The 11,388-nt window shown below is 37.2% G+C and overlaps 1 protein-coding gene across 1 annotated transcript; it reads right to left on the bottom strand.

Annotated features, from left to right (window-relative positions):
* Positions 1–26: 26 nt before the first annotated feature.
* On the bottom strand, positions 27–11,135 carry LOC146475543 (S-phase kinase-associated protein 2-like). Its single transcript, XM_085115982.1, has 13 exons — positions 10,615–11,135; positions 10,413–10,539; positions 8,742–8,913; positions 8,552–8,660; positions 8,033–8,147; positions 7,094–7,167; positions 6,015–6,093; positions 5,385–5,446; positions 3,543–3,647; positions 3,019–3,143; positions 2,793–2,844; positions 2,346–2,453; positions 27–1,657 (listed from the first exon to the last, which is right to left on the bottom strand). The coding sequence occupies exons 1-13, from the start codon at positions 10,662–10,664 to the stop codon at positions 1,471–1,473; spliced, it is 1,365 nt and encodes a 454-aa protein (XP_084972108.1). The 5' UTR covers positions 10,665–11,135; the 3' UTR covers positions 27–1,470.
* Positions 11,136–11,388: the final 253 nt, after the last annotated feature.

Here is an 11,388-nt window from a genome sequence, read left to right on the forward strand (position 1 = left end):
ATTTATTACCCAGTAGGTATTTTTAATTATCTTCTGTGAACATTTCATGGAAAACTAGCATTGCTAAGTAGACTTCTGTACAAAAATAAGATTTCAAAATGATCTTAATTACAATAACAACGATATCAACAAATCTTTTCATATTAAATTTTAAATGTACTTAAAAATAATTTACTAAATATGTTTCAAATTTTTGAAAATTGAAAGAATTCAAAATATTGTTCTGAAAATTCACTGAACTATTAAAATGCTAACATCTCTAAAACCTAGTAAACAATACATTTTTCAGTGTGACACGCCTTACCGTGGCCTCTGAACAAACTTTTTTTAACAAGTTAGCCACAAAATACAAAACATGTTTTTAATAATTTGTTGTTGCAACACTTGCCTGTTGGACTTTGCTAGGAAGCATGACTGTTAATCAAATTTGCATATCCTGATTGGCTAACTTGTAAAAAAAAGTTTGTTGGGTGGCCACAGTAAGGTGCGTCGCACTGTAAAACCTAACAACGTGATGCAAAGATGAACATCTTAAGAAATATGCATCATGTAAGACACCTTAAACAATGACCAGTTTTCTGTGGTTTACAAGAGCAAGTCATTCAAATGAAAGCTAATGAACAGTACTTTCTTAAACACTGTCTGTTATAGTGTACTATTGAGCAGTAATTTTTGTTGTACTTAACCCTTTATGTCAAAATAGAGACCAACATCTGATTTCTTGTTATGGCCTGGTTCACACTAGTAATAATAATTAATAGAATCAGAAGAATCTTCTAGTGTGAATTGATACGATGGAAGCAGAAATGGAAGCCTGTTCAAATTGGGGTTAGGCCGCTATGTTTTCCGTTCTAAATCTTGTGTAAAGATATTGGGAATAAAGATATTGTGATTGGTTGATTCTTCTGCTTGTACTTCCAATTCCAAACAACCAGTTCACACTTGATTGCAAGTGATTGAATTGGACGAAAAAGGATACTTTCTGATCCTTGCCATTCTGATTTCATCATACTTTCAATTCCATGAAAGAATGAAACAGAAGCTTTCTCATGCTTCTCAAACTCATTAATAATATTCAAAAGCCAAAGACAAAAGAAAACATGCACCGTGACGTGTTTGGATATCTGATGAAAAATTCCTTGTTTTTGCATGCTTAATTTCCCCTTCAAAATCAGTTTGTTTGAGAAGTTATATCAAACACTCGTCACAGTGTTTCATCAATATATCAAAAACCTGGAAGTTCGTCAAAAATACTCTGCTACGCGTCGTATTTTCAACTCTCTTCTCGGTGTTTGATATGTGATGAAACACTGTGTCTCCTGTTTGATATATTACTTCTGATTCCATTGCCAGTGTGAACCAAACAACCAAACATGAATTATGACTGTGTAGATGAAGAGGTGCTGTCGCCATGTTTTTTTAAGATCTGGATAATATTTTAAAATTGAATATGACAATTTTCCTGCCAACTTAGTCTTTACACTGGACATCCCAGATTTTTCCTAAGTACATTGATCCAACTGGTCTTGCTATTGACGAGTAAAATGACTTGTTGATGGTGGTATCTGGAAGCTCTTTCTTTAAGATATCAATCCCCTCTGAGTTAAGGAAGCCAAAAATCTCCAAGCATTTGAGTGATTTTCTTTGTGAACACGAACTAAAAATAATATTAAGACAACTGGTATCAGTAATGGAATTGAATAATATTATGACATGGATCTTGCTACTCTTAGCAACCATGATGGCCTGGTGGCCGGTTGTGTAAAACCTGCAGCCTTATGCTTTGTTGGGGGCGATAAGTAATCGCTAATGTTAGACATTAGTGATCAGCATCAAATTTCTCCTTGCAATATCACGCTTATTTAACCCCTGAAGTCATGAGAATTAAGGATATGATCACCCAAGGTGAATTTTCTTCGTATTTTAATAACTTCTCCACAGTACTTTTAAAGAAAAGTATGGGGACAAGATAGGAGAATTAATTTGTTCTTTGATTTTAAGGTTAAAGGGTTAAAACAACGTTTTTGACTGGACTGAATGTCTAGTACTTGCAGTTGTAATACATGCCTGATGTCAAGGGTGCGTTTCTTTGGGAAAATCTGAATCCGGATTTTTGATCCAAGATCACTTGGTTCATGGTGTATCAAAGGAACCTACAAATCCACTCTGGGTAAGGATTCGTTGGTTCCTTTGATGCACCATGATCCGAGTGATCTTGGATCAAAAATCCGGCGTTGGATTTTCCCAAAGAAACACACCCTAAGTTTTATACAATGGCAGACCCTTGGCTCTTCCACTCAGTCGATAAGCACATACATGTAATAGTTACGTAGTATTTATTTTACCTGAAGGCTGCAGGAGGGATGCTGTAACATCTGCTAAGGCTTAAGTGAGTAAGTTTTTCTAGTTTGAGAATTTCTTCCAAAGACTTTGCTGTTAGGTTAAATGCATCACTGAATGAGAGAAAGATTTTCTTTACATTAGCTGTTGGCTGTGCTCAAAATACATTCAGATCATCATCATCATCATCATCATCATCATCATCATTTTTATCAAGTACAGGAGGTGTGGCCTAGTGGTTAGGGGCGCCGGACGTGTAATCTGGGTTCCCCAGGTTCAAGTCCCTCTCCAAGGCCACGCTTTGTAAATAGCCAACTGATCTGCCTCCCACCAGTTGGGATTTTTAACAAATGTTATTTTCAGTTTGCATAGTTATTTCACTGATTTATAGTGTCCCCAATTAGCGCTACAGCACTAAAAACTTTGACACTTAAGTAAAGTCTTTTTTTTACCTGAGGTCCAAGTGAGTAAGTTGAGGGCACGACTTCACCAGCTGCTTTATACCTAAAAATGAAAAAGATGTTGTTTTCAAGAGGCATGTCTTTAATTGGTTTACACTGTTGAGTGACAGTTTTCACCGAACATTTTCTAAAAGCAGTAAACAATCCATAACGTTTGTAAACTTGAAATAAACTTAATAAAGCTTACAACATGAAACTGTAAAGGAAATTTACTCACAGTCATCATTGAGTGTTTCCCTACACCCACTGAGATTAAGTTGCTGAAGCTTTGGCAGATTTTTTACAACCTGTAAGATTGTTGACTTTGTCAGGTTTGTCCATGCCAAATTGAGCTGCTTGAGTCTAAAATAAAACAAAAAAGTAAAGTCAAACCAGAAGCATGTAATTAGTTGCTTTGAGCTCCCCTCCTCCTCCCCCCTGAACCCCCCTCCCCCAGGCCCAGGAACAAAGAAAAAGCCTGGGCTGAATTCAAAGGATTAAGAATCCAGTCAACTCAGATGAATGAATGCGCCGTATATAATTCCCTCCTCTACATGACAGCGGGCACATTAAGGACAGGTGATGATTCATCCTCGGAGACCCAGTGGCCAACAGTTGCGTCAGGAAGAGGTATATAAGAAGGATCTACCTGTTTTGACTTCCTTGTGACCCAACTGTCTGCCCCTGGGTCTGCGAGGATGATGATGATGATGATGATGATAATCAGCTGTTAGTTACTCTGTACAATGATTGACAAATTACCTGTTGTTTTTTCCACCTTTTACCAGTGAGCACATTCCTGTGATTGTTACACCAGTACACATGGCAAGGTTAAGAACCTTTAGATTACGGAATTCACTGATAGCTCTGAAAAGTGGTAGAAAGAGATTCGTTAATGGGAGGGAGAAAGGGACCAGGAAAATGATCATATAGAAGTGCAAACTGTTCCATTCTTATTGATTTGAAAATGGTTTAGTAGTAACCTCTTACTCCATTCTGTTAGCATGAAGTGATTTGGGGTATCACTACCCCCCTCCCCTCCCCCCCAGATAGGCTGCTAATCCTTTTTAACTCGTGAATGCGCGCATGCGCAATGAACGAGTTATAGCGATAGCTGACTCTCGACTTGGTCGATCAGTCGATCAGTCGGTTTTGTCGTTAACTTTCGGGCGTGCGCAGTGAATGAGTTTTAAATTCAATTAGTGGAAAAAAACACGCGAACATTTGTTGTTCATGGCGCATCAGGAAATTCTTATTCAATATGTAGAGAATAATTTGACGATCATTTAGTGCAAGAATGGCGATTTTTCGTTCAATCTTTGCAAAGTTTCAAGTTTTTTCAGTTTTTCAGAAAGTCCGGGGTCGTAAACTCAATTAGTGAAAAAAAAAAAAACGTGAAAATTTGTTTCACGACGCGTCAGAATTCTCTCATTCATTCTGTAGAGAATAATTTGACAATCATTTTAGTGTAAGAATGGGGATTTTTCGTTGAATCTGAGCAAAGTTATAGGATTTTTTCGTTTTTTTCTACGAAGTGCGGTTTCTCTCAAGAATTAAAAATAATTTAATTTAAAAATAATTTAATTAAAAAATAATTTTATTTGTCAGTTTTCACGCGAAAGCGGAACGTGCCATGTCACGCATCATTGACGTCGTAAACAAAATTATGCAAATGTCTGGTGAAATGAACACTTTTAAGATCTTGTCAGCTTTCATAGAGGTTTCAAAGGGAAAAAATGTTTCATTTTCGAAATTTACAACTGGTAATTTATGGGAAAGCAAAAGGACGCGGTCGATAAATAATTCTTATTTAGCAAGAGCTTGTCATAGTTCATTATTTTTACTTGAGGATTGCGTGGACTGAACTCCAAAGGAAAAATTTCACGCATTTATGTCGGGCATGAATCGTAATGCGATACTTTGTTGAACATATTTCCCTTTGTGAGATCGGCTTGCCCTACAGTAATTTTGTAATTTTAATTCCCAAAAAAACTTCACTTGCCCATCGGGCAAGTGATGGTTAGAATCCACTAGCCCGATCGCGAAATCCAGTAGCCGCGGACTTGCATGACGTAGCTGCACATGGCGTGCTCCTATAAACTTTGAATAAAAAAAACACGTGATATTTTTTAATCGGCGCATCAGAATAATCGGCTTATTCAATCTGTACAGAATAATTTGACAATCATTTTAATAGTACAAGAATGGTCATTTTTCGTTACATAATCGGGCAAAGATATAATTTCTTTTAGCTTTTGAGGAAGTTTCCGTAGCCGTCTAAATTGCAATTACTATGTGTCATCTGCATTCACGAGTTGGCTCACAGGAGCCTTTGATTAGGATAATTTTACTGGGGTGCTTTCCATTTAACCAAAATTATTGGTTGGTTAAGTAGGTTTAGCCATCGCATTTTGTTACAAAAGCACTGTCAGTTAAGTCCCCTCAGTAATATACCCAATAAAACTACCAGGACTTAAACCAGGAATGACCATCAGAACAAAGATCTAAGACTATAAAAGTACTTTCAAATCACCACTTGCCTCCATACAAGAAAAGTTAACTGTACTCTGCCTTGCAATAATATTCTGATCTTACAGAACTCACTTTAATACACTTGTAGAGACATTGCAGGATTCCAAACTGATGTGGGTTAGCTGTTTTGAATGCTGAAATTAAAAAAAAAAATCTTTAACCTTTTTCTTGAATATTTGTCCCAAACCAAGGCCTTTTTTGTTAACTCAATGTTTAAACATTTAGTGAATGACACTTATATAAAATTATATAATGTCTCAAATAAAGTTTTCCCAAGAACAAACTGCTAGAGGTTTTAGTAAAATAATTACTGAATTGGCAAAGCCGCACACTTGTGGCACTATCTATGTAAGCATATTGTTACGTACGAGGTGGCCTCAACTATAAGCCTGGTGGTTTCTAGAGGTCACCTCGCTATACATAAAACAATGAATTAATTGTAAATATATTAGGAAAAAGGCAAATAAACGTGAAGTTTACGATCTAGACTTGCACCAAATATACAATGTACTGATAAATATGGCTTTATTTAATAAATATATAAATGTAATCTTTGGGCTATGTTATTCAGGTGGCTTTCTAAGGTGGTTTCCTCTGATATCAGTCTCCAAGTTCTTAAAGCTTTCAGTTTAGTACTACAAAGTGGTGACATAGAATGGACGGAGGAAACAGTAATGTTGCAATATTGTACCAATGACTTACCAAGAGAAGGCACAGAAGTGTATCATTTTCAAAGGAACAACATGTAGCATCTAGGTGTCTCAGGCTGAACATGGATTCACTAAAATGTAAACACAGGAACTCCTGTTAATTTTGTAACAAATTTACCAGACAAGCCTACCCGTCACCTCCAAAGTAATGTAAGTAATGTTTAAAAAAGTAAGTAACGTTAAAGAAACGAGCAGGAGTGTTTTATCGGGTTTAAAATCACAAGACACAACCGAGTGGTTTTAGACCCGATAAAACATGTGCTGCAAGTTTTTTGAATGGCTTCAAAAACATTCCTGGAAAAGAGTGTGTCCATAGAGTTCAAAACAATATTATGCTTTTGTGAACGTTGGAAATTAGCATACAAGTAAAACACTGCATACTAATGAGGGATGTTTTATCAGCTGATAAAACACCGCATACTAATAAGGAGGAGGTTTATCGATATAAAGTCACTGCACGTGATATATTATTGACCATTTGATGGGGCAATGGGCTTATGAATTATTAATGAGTTTTTGAATTTATACCCAGTAATATTATATGTGTTGTGGTTCAATTTTATCCTTGGCTTAAATTTTATTTCCCTTTGTTTTGGGGTATGGTAATGTATGATAATGAGATTAAAACAATGGGAAATAAAAATTAAACCAAGGATAAAATTGAACCACAACATATGCACTCATTGATTGAGTGGGTAAGGGCCAAATGAGAACATGTCTGGCTCGAGATCATGACATGGGCCTTGACAGAGGGCCAGACATTTTCCCATCTGGCCTGATTTAACTTGTCAGTTAATAAGCATTTTACCAAAGCACAAAGCAAGGGACAAAATATTGGGGCAACGTTTCCTGAAGGAATTGACAGCAACATGTAAACAATCGGGTGAATGTGAACTAAAACAACAAAAAGCAAACTAAAAAATAAGATCTGAGTTATGCCCCGAGCCCTTCAATGATGTGATTTTGGGGTGGGGATAGATTGGACCAAGTATGTTATGGATGAAGAATGTCCTGGCAGCAAAGTTACTGGGAACACTAACAAATGTAATGAAAAAAATTAATCTTTTTTACCTTGGTGACTGAGGAGATAAAGGAACTATATCGGAGAATGATGAAGCATTATCGTCACATATGGGCGATGCAACCTAAAAACATAGTATAATCATTTAATTGAAAGTTAACACATCTGTAAGACAAAATGTCAAAAGAAGACCTTTTAGAGTTTACAAGTGCTATAATGCAGAATACCACCTAAAAAATAAAATAAAATAAATAAGAAAGAAAAAAGTTCTAAAGAAACTCTTCATTCACAAGGTTGCTGCCTAACAGGAGCTGGTAGCCTGGGGCGCCCAAGAAAATGCTCTGGGTGCCTAAATTTTTTGCAGCAGCACCTAACACTTCACATGTTGGGCTCTTCAGGACGGTGCCTACTATAGTCACAGCGCATATGTTCTGCGCATCGCGAGATACTCGGGTTTCCTATGGGTGGTGCCTACTAATACAGGAATATTTTTGCACGGTTTAAAACTATACGAAGAAAGCAGAACTTACCAAATGCCTTTGGTATCTCAAAAGAAAATCTGGGGTAACCATGCATTTTTCAGAGAAAATTAAGCTTTGATTTAGGAAAAAATCCCATACATTGCTTTATATTTTGGCACTTTTTAGAGATATTGTTGCTTAATTATCTCTGAAAAATGCGTGGTTACCCCCAATTTTCTTTTTGGATTCCAATAGGCCTCGCTAAGATCTGCTTTTCCCGCATAGTCATAAACCGCACAAAAATACTTTGGTATTAGTGGGCATCGTCCTTAACTACTCAGCTTTTGGTCTGGTGGGCTACTTAAACTTTTTCTCAGGCAACAGCCTTGATTCAGTTACTCTCGGCATGCCAACTGAGTGGGTAGAGACAAGTTGTGGCACATGATACAAGGGTGGAGGGGCAGTAAAATGATTGCACTTATAACCACTTTACCACTGATCTACACCCCTGTGATGTTTCTTCCTCACCTTTGCTTGAGCTAAGCGCAGAACTCTAGCTCCTCTCTTCAATACTTTTCCTAAAAGTCCAGGTGGAAGGTTTGCCTTGGTCATATCTACACATCGCCAAAGGCTTTCATCATATCTGAAAACATACATTTGACTTCAATAATCTAGTTATTATTTAAGGTATGTTCTCCAGGGAAAACTTTTTGCAAAATGTTCACCACTGTTCTTATAGGTAAATATAAAAAGAAATTTGATGCAGATTAACCTTGGAAATTAATGTAACAATAATAATAATAATAATAATAATAATAATAATAATAATAATAATAATAATTATAATAATAACAACAATAATACCATTTGATAAATTATACCAAATTTACAAGTTAAATGAACAATAAAATACAAATAGTGTGGGAAAAAATAGTCTACTAAATAACTAAATTATACCTAAAGACTAATCAAGCTTTCTTTAAATCTATCAGTAAATGCAAGTGGTTAATAGGGTTTAACTACAAATTTGAAGAACAGGCTACTTACGCCAGTCTGTACCAGTGCTTGCAAACACGTGCACATTTGACTATTGTTCTCTTCTGTAAGAATTGGAAAATTGTCAGGATTACTTCATCTGATAATGATGTCCAGTAATCTGAAACAAGATTAAAATAATAACATGTTATTATACAAGTGATTAACAAAATCAGATGGCAGATGAATGGTTACAACTCACTTGTGGTAGGCTTATCACTTTTGCTTGCAACAGTATCTTGTCTGTTATGAGTACAGTCAGTGCATCCTTCTCTGATTGGCCCAGTTTTCCAGCTGCCGCTGAATGACGGTAGATTAGCCACTAAAGATGACGTTTTACCCCAGTGACTAACAACAAACTTGTGACTGGGGGCCTAATAAAAGATCACAAATAAAATTGACTCTAGTAAGCAAAAGTTGTCCTACTAATTTGTTTATGCAATGCGTGCAGTCAAACCCCATTATTACGGAGACAGTTGGGACCAGAAAAAGTGTCCGTATTACAGAGTGTTTAAAACCGGTTAATTTTATGGAAAATGTATGAAGCGGGACCAAGAAAACTGTCCATAATAACGAGTGTCTGTATTAAGCGGGTGTCTGTAAAGCGGGGTTTCACTGTATTTCTCACACTGTATGAACATTGTGTTAATGCACTTGGTGGTTTACATACAGACTTGTCCTCAGTTGTCCTCAACATGCAAGTCTCCCAGCAATTCTCCCAGCCAAGCCCCAGTTGTTTAAAGAGTGGATAACTTTATCCAGTGGATAAGTCGCCATCCGCCAGATAAAATGTATTGGTTGAAGTACATTTTATTTCTTGGATAGTGATTTATCTACTGGATAGAGTTATCCGCTCTTAGAACAAGTAGGGCCAGGACTATAAGAAATCTAGAGAAAACAGCAAGGACAACTGATTCATATAAGTGCTATTTATAGACAGAAAATCAATATCCCTCTTTCCCCATCCCCCATGACAGGCCTTTGAAAAATTCTGACGGGGAAGGGAGGGGTCTAAATTGGAATTTCCAAGGGGGAGGGGGCTTCCTAACCAAAAAAACCCTTCATGGGAGGGGGTGGTCATTTCCTGGAACCAGACAATATACAGGTACCAGTGAACAGTTAGGAGACCTAACAATAAGCTGGGTCAGGATGTAGCCCTACATGGACTAGTATCCCATCTGGGGTCTAGTGCAGGGGGGGGGAGGGGTAGAAATGGACATTTGCTTCATGCCCAAGGACAGGGCGACCTGCACCATTTGCAACGTCTTAAAGCTGCAGGTTATAAGGGTCCAGTAAAAATAGAGCTTTAGAAAGGTGCAGGCCTACTGAGATGTGCCACCTTTTTAAATTTTATATTGTAGAAATATTTCCTCTTCATACAAAACAAATCAGTGACAACTCCACTCTCAAATGAAACCTCTTTGAGGTTTTGTATTTTTAATATTTCTTCTACTTCTTGCATGTGATTTATTTTAAATCATCATGAGTGTGAAGTCTCCCACTTTTTACTTGATCTCACTGTCACTGCGCTATAAAGTAAGAACTGGCGGGAGTCAAGTTTATTAAAACTTATGCAGAACGAGGATTCTTTTTCTACACATTCTCGTGGAGGATTATATCGTATTCTTTAAACGTTGCAAGATTGTGACCTCGTCCATTTCTTTACAATGAAATAGACACTAATTATTTAAAAATATTACTGTGTTCATTTCAATGAATCGACAATTAAGTGTGTCACCGCAAAGCTCAACGAGGGATGCAAATATTGCGGCGGGAAATTGGCAAACACCTAGCATATATGTCGTCGCAAATAACTGCAACAGACTTAAAAGTACATACTCTCAACGTGTTCATTCATAAATTGTGCATTTACCTGAAGAATTGAGTGACGATTTAGCGGATTTACTCGCACGATTTCCTGGCTCAACTCTCTCTCGTCTTCGGCGGGCCACTGAAGTTCTGCGACACCAAGCTCTTTGTATGTGGAATTGGCCTTCGATCTACAAAACAAACAAGTTTCCCTTGAAGTTTTGCACTTAACTGCATCTTTGATTTGTTGCAATGCTGAAACTCACCTGGTTTTAGCGGGATTTCTCCTTCGATCTCTCGTTCTCGTGGACGCCATTGACGCAAATCGAAGACAAATTTCCCGCTCACGGGCTTACAACGAATGACAACAAACATGCTCACACCAAAGCGAGGCACGTAAAGTCGGTAACAGTGGAACTGGAACTGGAACTCGTGGGACAGCGGATTTATTAGAAAAAAAAGCCGTCTTTTTATTCGCTACATTGCGAACAGTTTTTATTAATTAAAATTTTAATTTGGGATAGGTTTTGAAGACTCAAGATTTAATTTAACCGTAACTCAAGTATTTTTGTAACGTTTAGTTTCCTGTACAAGTTTGGAATTTGACATTCTTTTCGTCTTGGGGGAATACAGTTTATACTTCCTCCGAAAAAGAAAGGGTTTAAGATAAGGCTCAATACATAGCGCGCACCCAGAAGGTTCGGCCTTCAGGCCCTTGGAGTGGACCGCGAAAGAAATCCTCAGAAAGGGACTGCAAAGATGCTACTCGCTCGCAGACATGACATATATATTGGGTAATAATGGACCCACAATTAAATCATAAAGATTAGTTCAATTGTTGTATGCTGTTTAGAGATAAGTTTAATGTTTTGTACTGAGACTTTTGCACTGTTCTTACTCTTCGAAGTTTCATCATCAAACACCCAAAATTTTACTCACGGTAATTGTTCTGAGAATATCCGAAGATTTCCGAGCAGGCGCAAAAACGGTCGAGAAAATTCGATTGTTGTCGAAGGAACTAGAAGTTAACCGATGTCAAT

This window comes from Pavona decussata, unplaced genomic scaffold (assembly GCF_977016875.1).
Source record: "Pavona decussata unplaced genomic scaffold, jaPavDecu1.1 SCAFFOLD_84, whole genome shotgun sequence".
In the NCBI taxonomy this organism is placed as follows: domain Eukaryota; kingdom Metazoa; phylum Cnidaria; class Anthozoa; order Scleractinia; family Agariciidae; genus Pavona; species Pavona decussata.